This window comes from Ruditapes philippinarum, unplaced genomic scaffold, assembly GCF_026571515.1.
Source record: "Ruditapes philippinarum isolate M1 unplaced genomic scaffold, ASM2657151v2 ctg4659_1_1_1_1, whole genome shotgun sequence".
NCBI classification, from domain to species: domain Eukaryota; kingdom Metazoa; phylum Mollusca; class Bivalvia; order Venerida; family Veneridae; genus Ruditapes; species Ruditapes philippinarum.
In genome coordinates, this window is record NW_026853037.1 from 121,116 (window position 1) to 142,334 (window position 21,219).

The window sequence follows — 21,219 nt, forward strand, 5'->3', positions numbered from 1 at the left end:
AAGAAGCAAGACCAAAATGATCAATGAATGGAACTAAATTTTATAGTGTTAAACGGATTTCTTGTTTTCTTCTAAATAATAGATTTTATTATCATTCTTGAATAAATGATATCAATATTTGAGAAGGATGTGAAAATAACAATGGATAAAAAATAGAAAATATAACCAGTCTCTCCATATACAATGTAATGTACTTAGATATACAAAAATGTATAAAGATACATTTGTAACTAATTATATGTGTCACATTTTTACAGGCATAGATATTGCAACAACAACGACCAAAGTCACAAGATAAAAGAAAAGAAAAAGATCAGTGCCCATCATGTGATAAAGGGACCTTTGTTTCTATGGTAACAGTGGGTCATTGAAACTCGTTGTCATGGCTGCCAGGCGTAGACATGACCGGAAAATGAGACGCTCTGATATAACAGCATATAGAACATTTACAGATAACTTTATTTTAACACCAAATGAAAACTTCCTCACGGACGCTCGTATAAGAAGACATTCTAAGGAACATAACCGAACATTTCCGGTTTTAAAAGTCGGAAAATCAACCGGAACAAGATGGAAAGTTGATGTTCTATCAAAACTTCGAGGGTTTCCGAATATTCAAATGCAGCATCCATCACGACTAGCTCGTGAAGACACATATGATGCGGATTATATGATGCCTAGTCAAGTAAGAGAAATTCTTGAAGAGGAGGGTCTAGAAAATAATGTTATAAATGGAGTAATAGGACAATCGGAGGAGAAACACAAAAACGCGCTAATAAAAATGAAACAAGTCCATGATAAAGGTGAAACTAAAAAAGAACATATATTTTTACCACCTATTGTAACAACACAGAAACCTGTGCTTAAGTACAACGGAATGGGGTCGTCATCATGGCTTGATCTTGCGGCAAGACAACACTCACATGAGCAAACGAGAAGGTCATTGTGGAAAAATCCAGTAAGCAATCAAGGAAAAGATGAATCTTGGAACTATAGTGAGTTTTTTTTTAATTTTGTGAAACTTAGTTTTTACAGATTTTATTTCAATTCGATTGTGTAGAAAGCTATAAGTTTATAGACAACCCGTAAGGAACAATAAGTCTCTAGGAATCAACGGCTTGCCCCTCCGCGTCTAGCGATCCTTATATTACTAGTTCAACGTGGGATCATGAAACTTGTGGTATATAATAATATAGCTGAGACATGAAACGAGACAAGCAACTGGACATCAGCTTTGTCCAATAAGGCGCATCCGCCGCCATTTTATCTGTTATTTTCTGTTCTAAATAAGAAAAAAAAGCCATCTGGCGTAAGTTTTTAACCATCCCTGTGTATTGTACTGGCCTTAATATAATGTTATGAAAATATGTCAATGTAATTTTATGATAATGATATTCAAATATGATTCAAAAACTTTCCTTATTGGTCGATCGGCCGTCAAATGGACGCCAAAATAAGTCCGCTTTCCTTGTCAGTAGATGCTTGTCCCTGCATATTTTGTCCCAGGTTATATCATTAACACAGTTTCTTAAGTGGTTGTTCTGTGACGTTACAACATCTTATAGTTATGAGTAGCTAGTATACAATGTCACAAAGTAACGTATTTTTCTGCACGGTCTAAACGAGGCAGAGTGGGTGAAGCTTGTGTTATCAAAGATGCTTGTGTGCTGTTCAAATTATGATGAATAACGACAACAATGAAGAAGAAGAAAAAGAAGATGATGATGATATGATTATGGATACATTATGTTTTTATTTCTTCTCACTTTAGAATCAAATGTATCCCTCTAATATACTAGACATTTGAACAAGTGCTTTTTTTTCTTTTTAACAATACACTGTATATCTAACAGAAATCAATTACAAATCTATAGAAGGAAGCCAGGACAAAGTTTTTAATTTACTGAATCTGTACGTATATTTAATGTTATAGGTCATCGCATGCGCAGTATTGTAGAAGATGTTCAGCTAGAAGCGGACCGGAAGAAGTGGGTTGCCGAGCAACACGTTGAACAACTCTACACGGGAGACAACTTTAATCCTCCCAGAATAGTGGCAAGAATTTAGCATATATTAAATGACTTAAGTTTAAATGAACCATAATTAATAACGTTTGAATTGATTACAATTTAGACATTTTAAGTATGCGATAGCTATAGAGACTACTTAGGTCTATTTCAGACCCAAATATTTGTAGGTAAAGGATACGACTAAAATAGTACTGACACAAATGATCATTTTATTGGTTGAAAGAAAATGCTTGCAAAACAAACTTTTTACTTTCAAGTGTTTTTAGCGAAAATCCGGCCTAATTTTTATTACATTTAGCATGAAAATATATATGTGAAGGTACGTTTACAACTGTACAGTCATGCATATTCTATACTGTTCAAGTTAATTAAATGTTTCAGAAACAAACCTAAATATAATGTTTTCTTTTCCCACTTTCAGTTGGTTTCCTCCAAGATACCTAAGTGTTATCTACTCACAAAAGTATATAATGACAACGTTATACCTATTTTATATGTAAGTAAATGTACAGAATATACAGAATGGAATAATAACAAACATCCAAAAGAACACAAGAGGTGCTTTTGTTGTTGATGATGTTTTTTCTCCAAATACCGTACCGTTTAATATAAAGAATATTCTCTTCTAATTTAACTATTTTTAAAGGATATAAAGCTGTATCTTATGAACTATTTTCAAAAATTTCATCAACAGTAAAATCTAGTTTATGGTCAATTCAGAAAAAAAGTTGTTACATATAATGTCTAGATGTTATTCAACATACATGAATATTGTCCGTTAATAGAAAAGAATGCCCCGGAACAACATAATATATTTATATATATATACACTTTAACGCGGCATGCACATTTGCTCATTTATAAAATCTTAGTTGAAAAAGGCACAGATCTCATATAAAGCAATCTAGCAAATAGGTGTATAATGTATTTCTTATTAACTTGTATTAAATGCTGTTATTATTAATTAATGAGATGTAAAATTCTTAAATAAGACATATTTCCTTACACCACCATACATAAAGCATGTGTATATTGTATGTCTTTATACTGTAAGGTATTTGTCAATTATAATTTGACTATTAAATCCATTTAAGTATTTTATTAAAAGGGAAATAAAGACATTAAAAATCAGTCAATTAAATTAGTAGGTAGTTTCAAATATGTCGTGTCAAAATGTTCAGTTGTTCAATAAGCCGTTGAAACCCGTTATCTTTTCTGTAGTGTATTGAATAAGATAAATAATGAATAAATTATGCTAATTTTATTACAACAACTTCATATATGCTTTTTTAGAAGTTTTTTTTTCTTTCAGGATTTTGATTCGTGTACTTTCACAGATATTTTAGGTATAAATACGATTAAGTGCTTATTTCGCCATTAAAGCTGCATGCCTCCATTTTCCATGTTATGTGCGATTTATTATCAATTTTCCAGTACTTTTCACCATATAACGCAGTTAGTGCTATTTTTGCATATTTTGACCTCTTTTTTTGTGATTTTACATGGGTTAATTGTTAGTGCTGTTTGCAATGTGAAAAATATTGTCTTTGTTCACTTCAAAATATTTTACTTTTAGATACGTTTTCGAAATTTTAATGAAAATTAGCATGCCAATGGAGGCGTGCTGCTTATGCCAAATAAAGATATTATTAAAATGATAATTATAAAAATAATAGATTAAATAAATACACAATGTAAAGTAATTTGTATACTTGTATAGATGACAATAACATAACACTTTCTAGTTAAATACATGTACCCTGACATACATTAATCGTTAAATTTAAAACAATGTAGAAAATATATGTAATCAAAAATAAATGTAATCTTAGCTAATGTTTTGAAAATGTAGATCCTAGTAAATGTATATTGATGTTGTTTACTTTTCATGTGTACAGAAACAATGTCACGGAAGTTGAACCAATACAAACAGAATTGTAAGGCGAAATCTGTCATGGTGCTATGTCAGGTTGGTATGTTTACCATTGATTCTAAGTTATTTCTATGGGGACTTGCATGATAACAATCACATCTTTTTTAGTTCACTCTGTTATACTTAAGTATGAGCGACGAGTTGTTCCGAATGGCGAGCGTATTCGTCTCATATGCACAAAACAAGTAGGGCCAACTAGTGAAACTAGAGAGATTGGTTTTCAGATTTGCTCAACGTTTGGATTCATTCTGGCGAGAAAGTGATCCGACTTACATACTGTCGGTCGGTGGTTCTGCTCCAGTGCTCTCTTGTAACTGCATTAACCACACTCGCACTCCCTCTGGGGTCTACCTCCAACAGTAAAAGCTTGAAAGTGGTCATATGACCTTTACAATGTCGGGTTTATTTGAAAAACTAACAACAATAACATTTTGACAAATATAATGAAGACTCGTGTACATCTTTTCCAATATTAGATGTTACTGCAATGAGCGGGGGGGGGGGGGGGGCAGTTGATTACGATAGTAGCATATATTATATAATATTTATTGTAAATGCGTTTATTATAATTATTTCACTGTCTCTCCCTACAAAAATCACCATAACATTTTAATCGCATTTTGAATTTTTCCTTTTTGTAAGTAAGTCCAATTATTCAAGTCCCAATTAAGGCGGATTGCTCGAATGTTGGTGAAGGTTTTTGCTTTACTCGGTTTATTTAATTAACGTAAATTTTATGATGTCAATGGTAAAGATACTAGCATTTATTTAATTTTACCCATGAAATATGGTGCTATATCAGTCAAATATATTTCATATTTTTTAAAAATAAATATGAAATATAAATATGAAAGTGGGCGGAGTCAAAACTCATATTTATTTTAAGGGACTTCTTTCGCCGTTTTGTTTGAAAAATCTGATAAATACAAAACAACTTTTTCTTGAATATTGTTTTGAAAACTATCTAGCATGATAGAAAACGGTCTAACTAAGAAAATTAATCCGAACACCAATATCTTTAATTCGGTAATTAACGCTGTACAGACGTTTAAAGAGTTGTTTACATGACGTCACAATGTAGCGCCAAACAGCGCGTGCTTACGCATAAATTACTGCGCGCTGTACAATTGCAGTTGGTAGCAAGCAAGGGAATTCGTTACCATTTTGTTTGATGATGAAATTAAATAAAAAGGTTATTTTTTCGTTTTTTGTGAAATATGGTATATATTTTCACTCAACATGATAAAATGCCACATATTTTCACTCGCCGTTCCGGCTCGTGAAAATATGTGGCATTTTATCATGTTTCGTGAAAATATATTCCATATTTCACGCAAACGAAAAAATATCCTCTTAGTATTATCTTTTGTATTAAAGGGAGGACCTGGTTATATTTATTTGTTAAAGAATTTTGCAATAACGCCACAGAAGTTGTACAAGCCATCATACCGCAGTGTGTTAGGGTGAGTACATATACATTTTTACGGTAAGATACTTCCGGTACAGTCATACATGATATTTATAAGTCATTATCAATTTTAAACCACAAAAAAAATCAATTGTTATTCACCTCACCAATAATTCCTCTTTTTTATGAATTGATAATTTTTCGATATGATATCCGTTTGTACATGTAGTAAGTACATGTATATGGATAACGTATTTAGCGAAATATTTTTGATATAAGTCTCGTCTATTTATTCAGATTGACAATCCAACTTTTAGTTTTGTAGTATATTGATATTTGCAATTTTCAGATAAACTTTGATAAGACTTGATTAAAAAATAAATATATGTGAGTTAAATGCTTAGAAATAGCTGCTTATCAGTTCAAGAACTTGTATGACATTTAGTGCAATCTAGGATGTTCTAGAATGTTTTTTGCAAAATCGCTATGGTCTTTGGAAATTCTTTCCGAACGAGATTAGCAGCGGTTTCTTAATGTAAATAAGCATGGTAACTCTTCAGTTCAATTTGGATGGGCCGAGGAGTTGTCTTCCTTTTAATTCTTATTCTGAACAGAATGAGCGTACATGCAACTTTATGATCTTTTTTTTTATAATTTGTAAATGAAGTGTTGTATATATTGTTATGTATGGATGAGACTTTAATCAAGATTATATTATATTTGTCGTATCCAATGGTGTAGTAGTGTTGTTTAGAATACAGGAAAGATTTATGGCTATGTATATATTTCAGGTTTTGGAGAGCCCTGGCTAACATGATAAGCAAACTTAATCCCGAGGATGCTGCAATACATTTATTTGGTTTTAATCTCACAGAGAATGAACAAGGCAAAAAGGTATACATTAGTTACTGGTTGAATTAAAGTTAGTCCAATCAAATCGTTCTATCACGTTAAATCAGCATGTCATACTAATTAATACTGTGTAAAGATTCAAAACATAATTTCAACCAATTTATGGATTGTAGGTTGCTCAGTCGCTCGGCTGCACCGCGCCTGAAAGAGATTCCGACAGACAAAATATAGAAACGTTCAATCTTGTTTACCAATTTTTAAATTAAATTGTTAATGATATAAAATGATTAAACTGCTTGAATTATTAATTTATTCGTTGATATTGTTTGGTGTTTTAAATGGAAATGCGACATGTCTATGTTATAATTCAAAATTATTTAAATTCCGTTGTCCGGACTTGGTGATTATTTGAAACAAGTATTTGTTTAGAGCCCCTAGTGAATGAGGGGTTGCCTTTAATGGTGAGGCATAAAAATTGAAGCCACCGTTTATCCCAGCGTTATCGTAAGAGGCGACTGTGTGGGTTTGTATATAACTTGAGTCTATGCATCTCTTAGCTCCAGCAGGTGAGATTGTTTTGACCCCTGCATGATGTTGCTTTGAAGTTTGTAACACAAATCGTTTTTCTGTTTCGGCGCCATATGACCTATACTGTGTTGGTGCACCGTAAAACCAAACAAATAAACAAGTATCTGTTTCAGATCATACCGATGTTACAAAGTCTCATGTACCCTAACCTCGTCAAGGTGAATCTTCTAACAGAAGACACGGAGGCTGGTAAGTGTTTGGGTTATTTAGTATTACCTGTGTAAATGATACACATATCAAGAACTGTTTAGACAATTATTTTCAATTGGTAATAGAATCACCAAAGACTCCGAACACTTGAAACAAATTGGGCATTTAGCAAAAGAAGATTATATTTATGTACTTGTTTGAGCCCTTATATATTTTATAACAGATTTAATGCTATTATGTTAAATATCTGAAAAAAAGTTATTCCTCGGAAAGATTAAAAACAGCAAAATTACATGAAAATTGCAGACTCGGTGTGATTGAGTCTGTACATGCGGGATAATGAAAAAGTTTAACATCACTATGTTTAGAAACATTTTGTTCTTGGTTGATATCGCCATTATGAAAAACATGGAATGTGGTTAATTAACTAACGAATTTTGAAACAGCAATGCAATTACTGAGCAACAATATATTTAAACTTGTAGCATATAATATCATCAAAATATACCATACAAAGTGATATTCTTTTTTTAATACACTTTTCCAGGAAGGACTATGATTGGGAACTATTTTAGATACAATCGGCTTCAAGTGTGGAAATCGTATCAGAAATCTTCATTAAATGACATAGACTTTGTTAAAGAAGAGACTGGGCCGGTTAAACGTCATTATAGAGGCCCTGTGATGAGACTAGCCAGATGATGTAAAGGGAGACAACCGTTCTTCTCACACAGTGTTCTCCCGTTGCTGCACACAACATTTGAAAACGAATCGAAATCGTCGCGAAGAATTAAGCAGATATATTCTAAGTGGTGTGTGAGGAAGTAATGAAGATATTTTCACAAATTCAGCAAAAGTCGTTGTTCACGCTATATTGAAATACCTCTCCAAAAAAATATATACTTTAATTAGGACATAAAATTATGCCTTTCAGCCAATTTGTTCCGACACATTTTAATGTATATTAAAAAGAAATTATCGACAATAGACAAGCGTGGTATTCCTGAAATCTTTGTAATATTGGAATATTTCTGTCAGTTTTTCAAATGTTGTTCTTCATCACTGCAAGTGTTAAGCTGGCCCATCTTTATTTGTATTACACACAGCATATTCACGTATAAAATGAACACGTTTTACTGAAACATCTAAAATATGAATACCAATATAATGTTTCAGTCAGTTTAACATAAACAGGAAATATCTTTACTTTGTTATGCATGTTTTGTTATTATTTATTTGTTTTACGATATAAAACTATAAAAAATGTAGCTGTCTTTCGATTATTCTTGCGATTCACATTCAATTTTTACGTGTAATTGTCTTTAGGTTAAAAGTTCAGTCATACATTTAAAGTTTTATTACGACCCACCACGTTTCATAAAATGTACTTTGGGCTGTTCACCTTATTTTATTGCTAGTACACCGATATTATGTGCAAGGTCAATGTTGACTTACTTATCTAATGAAAAAATCTATCAGGCCAGTTGTTTCTTAAATTGCGACAAAGAATTTTGATTGAAATAGTAAGTCTAAAGGTCGCAAAATGCAGAAGAAACAAATGTATCCGCTTCAGAACTTTCTATTAAAGTTTGAACCATTTAAATGAATAGCTGAATGCAAAACACCTTTTTAATAAGTGAATATATTTTATAGTTTATACATTCACAAAGATGATGATCGCAAAATGAAACAAACAGAATTGTTAACGACGACCGTTTTAATAACGATTATCCACACGATAATAAGATATTGCCATATGTTAATGTTTGATACTAGTATGTGACAGGGCGAAATGATGATGAGGAACTCCTGTATTATGCTCTTACTCATTTACAAATACAAAGTGTACCATATATGTATAAGATATGCATGTAAAGATAAAGATTTAAGCAGGAAGCATTCAGCGCAATTCAAAGATTGCCAGTGTTACTATTTCTATTATTGTCAACATACAATTTATATTCCTCATCACAAAAGCACAATGTGTACCGTATTGGTAAGAAAGGAATATAACGATAATAATTTAATTCATGTTTTGTTAAAATAATGTCTAAACTAAAGCAGGAAACATTCAGCGCAATTCAAAGACCGCCACAGTGTTACTGTTTCTGTTATTGTCAACATACAATTTATTTTCCTCATCACAAAAGCACAGCGACCATGGATATTTGAGACCGTGTTTCTCTTCAAGTATTATATTGTTTATTGATAAGTTCGGATTTAGTTTGACAATTGAATGACTTGTTCTTTTACATGCAAATACACTCCCGTCACTCGCGACAGCAACACCTGCCATTTTTGTACCTAGGTTGTCTTTGTAGACAGTAGTGACCTCCCCTTTCCAGGTAAGGCGAGTAACTGTGTTTCTATGCCAGTCTGAGACATATATCGAGTTATCGTCCTTACTAACAGCAACATAATCTGGCCAGTCAAACGTGTGGGGTTTAGCCTTAAACATAAATTTGCTAATTGTTTTAAGGACATTTCCTTTCATATCAATAATCTGCAGCCTACCACTTCCACGGAATCCAACGATCAATCTTTCCTGACTGTAGGCTATTCCATGACATTCACCGTTAACTTTCATATGTCTGTCCATCACAAGGCCGTTTGCGATTGCAACAAACTGAATTAACTTCTCACTCGGTATTGTAACTGCTACTTGTCCTCTGTGTACCATTGTCAAGTCCCAAGGACCTGACATAAATGTTAAATGTGAAGTTATTTTATTAAGTCGAGTGTCTATACTTTTCACAGATTTATTGTCGGCATCAGCGACTACAAGTCTATTAGTGCCTACCATTGCCATTCCAGTAATATCACAGTCAAAGGAATCTTTATCAGCTTTGACATTGATTTCTTCAAGTAACGTTGGTACAAACTTATCAAATCCCTTCAGATTGTTATACAAACCTGCTACCTCGTGTGTGATTTTCACTTCACCGATTTGACTTTCCATTTTCAAAAGAGAAGATATTTTGTCATTGTTTATAAAGTTATATTCTCTGTAAGTATTCTTTGCTTCTATTTCTATGACATTAACCTCTAACAGCTTGGTTTTATACTCAGAAACCTTTTCAGACACAGTTAGTATTTCTTCAGCAAGTTGGACACAATTCTTTAATACGGTATTTAGATTAGCAATATCTCCAGACATGATATTATTTACTTGCTCTAATGCTTCTTTTTCCCATAAATCTAGAACGTTGTTGATCTGTTTCCTGTATTTCTTGATATCAGCTGTAACTGCCGCGTGACTTTGTTCTACCTTCTTCATATTTTGTATAGTCGTATTTTCTATGTTTTTACATCTATCAATTAAGAGCTCTAGTTCTTCTGGAAGTGCTTTTTCACCATTGTTATCATTTCTTTTTGGATACGATAATGATATCAAAGATCGTTTGCTTGGATTTCTGTTCAGGTTATACTTAAATGATCTCCCTGATTCGCGATGAATTGAAGGGCTACCACGAACAGAAGATTTCCTTCTAACTCTGTTTGAATGTCCCGAAGGTGGTGTTTCTTTGTTTGAACCGTGCAAGGATATTACGTCAATCTGACTTGAGCTCTCAGTTGACCGTAACCGAAGACTTTCCGATGATTTTGACCTAATACTTAAACATGTTTGTGCCTTTTGTTCATTTTCTTCACATTCAGAGGCGTTTAAAATAATATTATCAGCCGTGGTTTCTATTTCATTTTCTTGACCAGTGTACTGTTTTCTTGTCTGTTTGTCCGAATGGTTTTTGTTTGACCTATTTGATCCACGGGTTGTTGATGTTATACTAAATCGAGTTTTCGTGCTTTGAATGCTCTCTGCCTGTCTTGAAGGTAAAGAGCTGACTTTACTTGAACTTTCGGTTGAAATGATGTTTCGCTGATTTGAAAGCGCTGATGATCTTAGGGAATTGGTTCTTTGCCCTTTTGTTGTAGCCCTCTTTGTTGAATTTGCTGTTACTTTATTGGAAGATTCTTTGATCAAAATGTTCTTACTTTGCTTTGTTAAAGACTCAGGAGAATTTACTAAATCTTTTTGAACTCCAATTTTGTTAAGATCTTTTAATTCAATCTTGTTTATTTTGGAATGCAATTCTGGTTCTCTTGCAATTTTGTCAGAACTCGGTTTGCTTTGTCTGTAAACTATTGATGTTGTGTCATGGGCTTGTCCTTTATTCTTAGAATTCGGATGTGTTGTCGATATCGATCCAGCTAGTTTCACAGATTTACCAATGTTTAACCGAAGTGATTTTCTTGATGACGGGAAACCCATACTACTGGACCACTTTGACGCTACCGGCACATTTGAGTCTGATGTGACCACACCACGTGCTGATATATAGTCACTTCCCGAATTCCTCATAACTGAGGCCATCACACCTGCGAAGATAGAAATAAAACACTAAAGAAATTCGTTAATAATGTAGATACTAAATAATTCCTTCTAACTAAACAGACAAAATCGATTAAATGATCACGGCCATAAGCACGGACAATTATCATAGACAGAGCTCAATCATTTATCATAATTATTTTTTAATATGAAGCACATTAATTTTAAAAAAGAGTAATGGTGTTAATGTTGTGCAGATTCAGAAGATGTACTCACCAGACCTTTGAAGTTTAGTTTTCTTTAAATTCCAAATTATTCCTTTAATGCACTAATATGAGAGCGTGCAATCGTCTTCTGGTTGTTCTTTTTCGTTTCTCTCAAGTTGGTGTTCGTCGGACTGCTTGAAAATAGCTAAAATGTTTTTATTATATCTCCTACCGACGTTTTCAAAATATAAACTGTTGATTTGTGATTGTTTCTCTGTCAACAAGGTATCAATCTTATTTTATATCTTCATAGAAATAATCAAACATTTTCAGGTGTGACATTTTGACGAACAGATTAATAAAGTATTGTCGTTAGAGACAGTGTTAATGTTCATATTATGATATAAACAATCTTATCTTAATGTATCTATTTATATAAAAATGTCCATTTAACGCGGAGTTTTATTGTCATTCTCAAAGAAAATATTTATGGTAGAGAGATTTAAAACAGATTTAATTGGATTTTAAATCATTCCATTTCAATAAAAATGAAATGAAAGTGTTATTGTAACGGGTAACCATGGCATAAGCTGACTTGTAAACTTTTAAAAGAATGTATTATTCCTGTCTAGATCGAAATGCAGACAACATGTTTTAAATAGAAATACTAAATTTTAAAAACGCCGAACACGGTAAAAACAAAAATGTTGTAGACTGCGTCGAGCCTGTTTATTAATGTTAGTGATTTAAGTTTCAGAAATTGCCTTTGCCAGAGACTTTTATTACATTAAATATAAGCACTGTGCCTTTGCATAAACACAAGTTAAACATTAATTTCAACTAAACCCCTTTCTGAAGAAAATAGTGAAATTTCTGCAATCGCTGAATTAGAAAATGGTGCGATTGATATCAACAACTGGATGAACGCTAATAAACTCAAGATGAACTCATCGAAAACAGAATTCATAACATTTGGAAGTTCTCAACAACTCGAAAAGTGTCACCTAAAATCCATTTGTATAAACGGAGATAAGATCAACTCCGAAGAGTCCATTAGATATTTAGGCGCATTTCTAGACCAAACACTAAATTTCAAGGAACATGTCAAACGAAAGTGCCGTACTGCAATGTTAAACTATCTTAGAATAAAACGTATCCGAAAATACCTCACCAAAGAAGCAGCTGAAATACTAGTAATAGCACTCGTAATGTCACACTTGTATTATTGCAATGTCATTCTTTATGGTGTATCCGATTTTGAATTGAAAAAAATGCAACGTATTCAAAACATGTGCGCTAAGTTAGTTCTGCAACGAAAGAAATTTGACAGTTCAAGGCAAGCATTGTTCGACCTTCACTGGCTGCCCATCAAATCTAGAATCGAATATAAAATTCTGACTTTTGTATACAATTGTTCAATCGGTCATGCTCCAAAATACCTTTCTGAACTCCTAACCAAACAAGTACCAAATACCCGACTACGTTCAGCTAAAACCTCTGAGAACTGCTACGTTATTCCATTCAATAAAAGAAAAACATTTAGTGACAGAAGTTTCGGAACTATTGGTCCAAAATTGTGGAATCCGCTGCCATTAGAGTTGAAACAATCTAAAAATATTGATGTATTTAAAAGAAATCTTAAAACACATTTTTTCAGAAAGTTTGAATCACTATTTTAAAATCTGAAATGAGATAAACATGAGTAACGTATAACTGATGACTGACAGTGTGATGAATGTGCAATGTAAATGAATGTTTTATTCTTTTTAATCTATTTGTAATCAAGTTACATGTATGTAAATAATCTTATCTCATGCTACATGTATATCAGTTTTATCATTTTAAGGTCTCTAAAATTTTTTAAAAATATGTTAATTGGAATTGTATGTTAAAGCTTTTATTTCATTTGATGTTGATTCTTATTATATTATATGTACTGTACAACGCCGTTGAATATTGTTAAATAGAAACAGGCGTTTAATTAAATAAAAAGTTTCAAGTTTCAAGTTTCTTTCTGAACTTACAAAGAAATGTAAAGCGTTCAGATTTATTTCTTTAAATTCAGGTTTTAAGTCAAATAAATTCAAAGACTTTATGTATTTTGTTTAAAAGATGTGCATAAGTCAGACTTGGCTATGTACAGGATTAATATTTATTTTGTAAAGCGTCCTTTCTTGAAGGAATGCGCAAAACGCATTACAATACCAAAATCAATTTTGAGGACTCTCTAATAACTTTCTAATGAAGGGAATAATGTTATTTACCATAGTTTAAATGTAAACTTCAGAAAAACACACTGGTGATTTTTGAAAATTAGAATAAATTAAAGGACAAACATATTTTCAGTCGCGCAAGTTTTCCAATTATTTTTTTTTAGTACTTTAGATGATATACTAGTATTCGAACAAAATGCAAAATAATAGTAATAATAAACATGCGTGTAGGCAGAGGGGAGGTAAGGAGGCCGGGGGAGACGGTTAAGGAGGCAGGGACCATATTTAAGTGATGGCCCGCTTAAATTTATCAATAACACAGACATGGTGTTTTGAAGGTACTAAATCGGCCAAACCTGGGGTATCATGCACCTTCATGAAGATGGCCCATATAAGTATATTTCATGTGTGATTTTTTTTGGGAGTGGGGGTAAATATAAATTACTGTCAGTCATTATTTTTAGGAGCAATGCATGCAATGTATACCTTTAACTTGTTTTAAAGAAAAAAAGACAAATATACATATTCAAGAAAGGAAAATAATAAAGCATAAACGTATTTATGGATTATCTCCCCCTGTAGATGTGCATTTCAAATCATTCAACAAGTACTCCAAGTTGTAAGTGAATATTCCGTGTTCCGTAAGGACCAGAGAGTTTTATCTGGGAACAAGAATTCCAAGTTTGAAGTTAATAAATTTTATAGTTTTTACAAAAATGGACCTTAAGGAAAATGTCAACCAACGCTGACGCTAACACCGGCAAATGGACCATGACGACAGCTCAACCTTTTTCTTGAGAAGCGGAGCTAGCTAATAACAAGCGCGATCAGTGATCACATGTGTCGCCAGATGATAGCCAATTGCATGTTGCAGCAACTGTTTAAATAGCAGGAGAAAAAACATCAATAACATGTCATTACGCGTTTTTTAAAGGGTCATAACTCAAGCCAAAATCATTTAACCGGAAAACCCATTTATCATGCAAGTACTTGAAGTACCAATCAATCCGGTAAAGTTTCCTTTAATTTGCATCAATTATTATAGTATAAGAGAAGTATTGCAGGACAAACCTTTAAAAACTAAAAATCATTAAGGTCCATAACTGTGACAAAAATCATTAAACCGGAAAATGCCAACGATATGCACAACTAGACTTTGTACTAATCAATCGTGTAAAGTTTGAAAATAAATTGCACCAGTAGTTTTTAGGAGTAGTGCGGACAAATTTTGTGACGGACGGACAGAAGGACAGACAGGCGACGGAGAAGTTATCTCTATATGTCGCCGCTATTTAGTAGCAAGCGACACAAAAATCAACAAGATTTTGACTCATGACCCCTCTGGAGATCTAGTAAAATGTCACCCCTCCCACTTGCAATATGCATTACCCCTTGTCGACATTTTGTGACCTCTTCCGGTAATAAATTGATAAAACATGTATTTCTAATGTTTTATTAGTGCATTATAATTATGGTATATATAAATGCGTTTAACGCAGTTCGAAGACCGCCACAGTATTACTGTTCCTATTATTGTCAACATACAATTTACTTTCCTCATCACAAAAGCACAATGACCACGGATATTTAAGTCCATGTTTCTCCTCAAGTATTGTATTGCTGACTGAAAGGTTTGGACTCAGTTTAACAATGGAATGACTCGTTCTTTTACAGACAAATACACTCCCATCATTCGCCACAGCAACTCCCGCCATCTTTGTACCAAGACTGTCTTTGTAGACGCCAGTGACCTCCCCTTTCCAACTCAGACGAGTTACTGTGTTTCTATGCCAGTCGGAAACATATATGTAGTTTCCATCCTTGCTAACAGCGATATAGTCAGGCCAGTCAAACAGTCTGGCTTTATGAAGATCCTGGTTTATGATTTTCAAAGCCCGTCCTTGAAGAGTCATTATCTGGACCTTCCCTGGCGACCTAAATGACACAATTAAACATTCACGACGGTATGTTATTCCATGACATTCTCCGTTCACCTTCATATGACGATCCTTTGTCAAGCCGCCGGTTGTTAAAACAAACTGAATTATCTTCTCGTTAGGTAAAGTCACGGCGAGTTGTCCTCTGTGCACCACGGTTAAATCCCAAGGACCTGACGAAAGACTTAAGTATGAAGTTATTTTCTTCAGTTTGGTGTCTACACTTTTTATGGACTTATTATCTGTATCAGTAAGAAACAGTTTGTGGTTTCCAATCATTGTCATTCCAGTTATATCACAATCGAAAGTATCATTTTCAGCTTTAACATTAATCTCCTCCAAATACGTTGGTACAAAATTATCGAAAGCTTTAAGGTTGTTATAGAGCCCTGCCACCTCGTGCGTTATTTCTATATCTCCCAATTCAGTTTCAGTTTTTAGAAGATTTGATATGGTTTCGTTGCTAACGAATTTATATTCTCTGTAGGTATTTTTAGCCTCCGTTTCAATAACATTTACTTCGAATAGCTTGCTTTTATACTCTGTAACATCCTTTGCTGATTGAAGTATTTCTTCTGCCAGTTTCGTTACCTCATCCAAGACGGAGCTCAGATGCGCTATGTCAAGATCCATTATGCCGTTCACCCTTTCAAGCGCTTCTTTTTCCCACACGTCAAGGACATTATTCACCTGTTTCCTATACTTCTTTATATCTGCGGTAACTGCCGCGTGACTTTGCTCTACTTTTTTCATATTCTGTATTGCTGTTTTCTCGATTTTGTTGCAACGATCAAGGAGAATTTCCAATTCCTCGGGAACTAAAGCTATGTTGTCATTTGTTGTTTCTAACTCATTCGGCATTACTGCAGTAATCAACGACCGTTTACTAGCTTTCCTGGTTAAATTAGATTTGTAAAATCTGTTCGATACACGAACTGGTGACGTCAAATCCCGGATAGGTGACGTCAAAACACGGAAGCTGCTTAAACGCCTTGTTGGTGATGACCCAAAATTGGTTGATCTACGTGATGAAAGGAGGTCAATTCGACTGGACCGCAAAGATGACGGGACTGAACATTTCGACGACGTCATCACACTTGAACGTGACGGTAGTGTTCTGCCGTTATTAATTAAATTAGTAGGTGCCTTGTTGTTCTCAACTGTTGCCATTTTAGCGATGTTCCTGCATTCAAGAACAAAAATTGTTAAAGAATTTTTATTGTTATAGTGAGAGAGAGAGTGAGTGAGTGAGTGAGTGAGTGAGTGAGTGAGTGAGTTGGTGAGTGAGTGAGTGAGTGAGTGAGTGAGTGAGTGAGTGATGGAGTGAAAGGTTTGGACTCAGTAATTAATGTGTCATATGTAAACATACAAGTATATATTAAAAAATAATTTCCATACACCATAGATATCTCATAACATAATATTAAAAGGCTTAACAATAAAATTATCCAACATGATATTTTAAAGTTACAACATATTCATTATAATAAAAAATAAACAAATCAAGCAAATTCATAATTAATAAAAAAAATAGGATGAGTTGAAAGAAATCCTAAAGAATTGAAGTCAAGATAAATATTATAGTCTAAAGTGGAACTGCGTCATCTGTAATACCGTGCTAATTTGCATACATGTACTTAGCACCACCTATTAACATGTATTGACCTTTTGTTTTTTTTTACTTAAATCATTGAGTCGTGTGTACTTCACAGTTTAGCTGCAACAGTTAATAATACGGAATTAGTGAAAATAAATGACAGTTAACAATTTGCCTGGAAAACAAAAAATACTGCGGTACACACGAAGAGCATCCTACTTTCAATTACCAAGATCTTTTTAGTGTTGGTATTGTTGTTGTTGCTTTTTGTTGTTGTTGATGTTGTTGTTGTTGCTGCTGATAATGATGATGATGATGCTGCTGTTGTTTTTGTTTCTGTTATGGATTTCTTGACATTATCATAATAAAAATAGCTGGTATTTTTTAGTATCTATTTTTTATGAAAGAATTTAATCGGCTTATTGCGTCTATCGTTAGAGAAGTCAAATTGACCTGCGATTCTCCCGTGCCCGTATCCAAGAACAACTTTGCATAGATACTAAAACATTCCGGTGGATATAATTGCATTTAAAATATGAATTCTTTGTAACATAAACACTTCTTTTCTTTGATCATAATTTGAGACATTATACATTGCTTTACAAGTTCAATTATAAAGCTATTGTAAGGGTTAACTTGAGGTAATTCTAAATGAAAATATTGTTACAAGTTGAAGACTCTTTAATAATGTTTTATTAAGAATATAAATATTTGATTTTGTATTTATTTTTGTAATTTATTTTTATTTTTGGATACAAGTTACTGTTTTGAATATAGGGTAGGTCATCCGCCAATCTGTTAACCTCCGGGACAGATTAAAGTGCATAATATAATTCTAAACTTACAATATTTTGAAAATTTTGATTTAAATATATAGTACGTACACATGTAGTTATACTATAGAAATAGATTTAACTTAAAAGATGAATGTAAAATTTGTGAAATGATTTGTATAATGCTAAAATAAAAAAAAATGCAGTTTGATTTCTTTAATTTTTTAATTTTATCTATGCATATGTCAGTCAATAATACAAAATTTTAGCGACACCATATTCAATATTGCGTACAAACACAACATTATTGTTTTACATTGTTGTATTGATTGATTAAATTAACATTAAACATGTTGCTCAAAATGTTGAATATGATGATGTACTATGTACAAATTAAAGAAATTAAAGTTCTTTTCTGTTCTGCTTTTAATTCTATAAAGAAATTAGCAGCGCTATTAAAATTGGTACGGAAAAAATGACAATAATGAAGAAATGTAGATATTGAATGAGTGTAGGTTCGATACTGAATTTATTAAAAATTACATTATGCGAGTCTCTGACGAGAAATGGTCTGTTCTTACTAAATTACAATAAACATGTCGAAATTAGACATAACTTAGTACATAAATCTATGTTCTGTTCTAACCCTTTTTCATTCAAGTATCTTTTTAATGTAAATATGTTATTTGTATGCTGAAATAAACCATGACTTTCCCACGCGCGCGCGTGTGTGTTTCTGTCTATCAGAAATATATATATAAGAAAATGTCCACATTTTTATCTTCTTTTCTTTTCTTCTTCTCTTTTAAACACCAAAATTGTTTTTTTAGTTATATCTGTATAAAACTATTAATAAGATGTTCGGAATATTCCATCGTTTGTATTTCAAGTTGTTAATTGATCGTGAAATATTATACTGAAGTACTTACATATTTCTAATTTCGCCATGTTTATTTATTTATAGTAATTTAGTAACAACTCTAACCAAGTCTGGTTGATTAGATGTGTCTCAGAAAATGAAAATCAATACATTTTATATAGAAAAACATTTTAGCAAATATCTTCATAAAATTACATTACCATTCCTATTGCTTGGTATCCAACAATGAAAAGTTATACATGTATATTGTAAAAAGGAGTCAGACACAATTTGAAAAGGTTATTCTTTATTTAATCACACCATAAACAAGCTATATATTCTCTCCTGTTTACAAATATAGATTTGTTTTACTTTTTAAGCTACAACAATTTTTTTTTGCACGCAATAAGTAACCGATTATTCTTTTTAAGAAGCTAATTATTCTATTTTAACACACATGCAATATTAGACAATTCTTTGGATAATTTTAATAACAACCTATATTGTCCAAAAAGCTATAAATTTTAACAATGATATAGTCACTTACCTAACCAGGGATAATACCTTTTCATAAATATAGTAAAACTATTGTAAAAATGCGTCCGACTTATAATTGTACCGGTTTAATGGGTATTGTCGAACCTAAAATACTATTTATTGGTAACTTTTCCCGAGGAATACAATGTTTAAAATTACGCGAGGGCATGACTTTACTAATTTTAATTGGATTTCGTAAAGTAGGAAATTGAAAAAAAATTGGCAATTACAATTTCCTGAATGGCTTAGTTATTTGTTTATTAGTTCAAAGCTCTTTAAGCTCATTTAAAACAAAAAGTTCATTTAGTTCAGATATAAATCTCTAAGGATCGTATCCTACCGGTCTATCCAGAGCTTGTGACGCACGAGGAAACAAAGTAGATTTAACCTTCTTCGATTATTCAGTAAAATGTTTTTCTAGCCATTTTTAATGTAAACAGCAAGCACCAGCTTTGTCTTAATTTTGATAAAAAAAATAAAATTTGTTCTTCTGAGTAAAAACTTTGTCACAGATCATAAAATGATTAAACCAGGCATCAGACACTATCTCATCTCTTGTCAAAATATGCAGGAATTTCATTGATTCCGACAAAGTTTTGGTGATAAAAGTTTTGTCATATTTTTCATAATACACATTTTATTCTTAATATCTGACATTTTTAAAAATTTCAGTCGCCAATCAGGAGATATGTAAATGTTGTTCCAAGATGTTATGAAAAAAATAAGACATACTACACGTGAAATTTTAAGTTGGAATATCTTATATAGAATTTAAGAATATGTATTAAGTATTTTACAGCCTTCAAACTTATTTTGCTCAAATTATTTACTGATAATTATATTAATGCATAAAATAATAACTAAATCACGAATATATAGTTGTTATACTTATCAATATTGAAGGAATACTGAAGGAATACTGGTGTAGAGAGAGAGAGAGAGAGAGAGAGAGAGAGAGAGAGAGAGAGAGAGAGAGAGAGAGAGAGAGAGAGAGAGAGAGAGAGAGAGAGAGAGAGAGAGAGAGAGAGAGAGAGAGAGAGAGAGAGAGAGAGAGAGAGAGAGAGAGAGGAGAGAGAGGGAGAGGGATGATTTTACCCGTTCTGTCAGGACATTTAATGCACCAAAAACCTTCCTTGTTAGGACGCTCAATGGGATGTGAGGACAAATCATTGTCCTCACTTCAACGGTTCTTATTATGAACATGCTTTGATCGTTTGACATTTTGCAAAATGAAATTCCTTGATGGGACACGTGTCCTTACAAAACCATATCTCACTCTCATCACCATAAAATATTATATGCATCTGATTAAGTCACTCTAGGATAAGATATGAGATGTTCCGATTCAAACGGGTACCTTCTTTAGACCCACTCATTTAGACGCTTATTTACAACTGAAAGCCATATCAAGCGCCTGTCGATGTGAGCGGAATATTTAGCGGGGAAAAATGGCGTCAGGTATGTCGAATTAATTACAATTTTTAGATAACCATTACTTTCAAGACATTGAACGTTTACATATTTATTTTCATAAATACTAAAGTTAGAGAAATTGTTTAAGCCTTTCGTCGATACCAATATAATGTAACAGCAGGTTTCTTGGTCTCTTGAACATGTTGAACGTTTCGGCCCAAGGTATTTCGGACTCAAATCTCATGTCTATTCGGCAAATGTTCATCTTGATAAGATATGTATAAGATGTAGACATCTTATTATTCTATTAGAGTTGAGAGGATTGTTCATGGAGCCTTCTGACAATAGTCTGATAAGTTATATTAGGTTTCCACTGGCCTTTTACTTTTCCAC

At 32.8% G+C, this 21,219-nt stretch overlaps 2 protein-coding genes across 2 annotated transcripts; one reads left to right on the top strand and one right to left on the bottom strand.

Annotated features, from left to right (window-relative positions):
- The first annotated feature begins 263 nt into the window (after positions 1 to 263).
- On the top strand, positions 264 to 8,176 carry LOC132732121 (uncharacterized). Its single transcript, XM_060718486.1, has 9 exons — positions 264 to 995; positions 1,934 to 2,055; positions 2,452 to 2,526; positions 3,343 to 3,376; positions 3,929 to 3,999; positions 5,341 to 5,426; positions 6,163 to 6,265; positions 6,925 to 7,000; positions 7,509 to 8,176. The coding sequence occupies exons 1-9, from the start codon at positions 383 to 385 to the stop codon at positions 7,661 to 7,663; spliced, it is 1,335 nt and encodes a 444-aa protein (XP_060574469.1). The 5' UTR covers positions 264 to 382; the 3' UTR covers positions 7,664 to 8,176.
- A 6,985-nt stretch (positions 8,177 to 15,161) lies between these two features.
- Positions 15,162 to 19,214, bottom strand: LOC132732128 (uncharacterized). Its single transcript, XM_060718498.1, has 2 exons — positions 19,098 to 19,214; positions 15,162 to 16,830 (listed from the first exon to the last, which is right to left on the bottom strand). Exon 2 carries the CDS (start codon positions 16,815 to 16,817, stop codon positions 15,201 to 15,203), a length of 1,617 nt encoding a protein of 538 aa, XP_060574481.1. The 5' UTR covers positions 16,818 to 16,830; positions 19,098 to 19,214; the 3' UTR covers positions 15,162 to 15,200.
- Between the last annotated feature and the right edge of the window lie 2,005 nt (positions 19,215 to 21,219).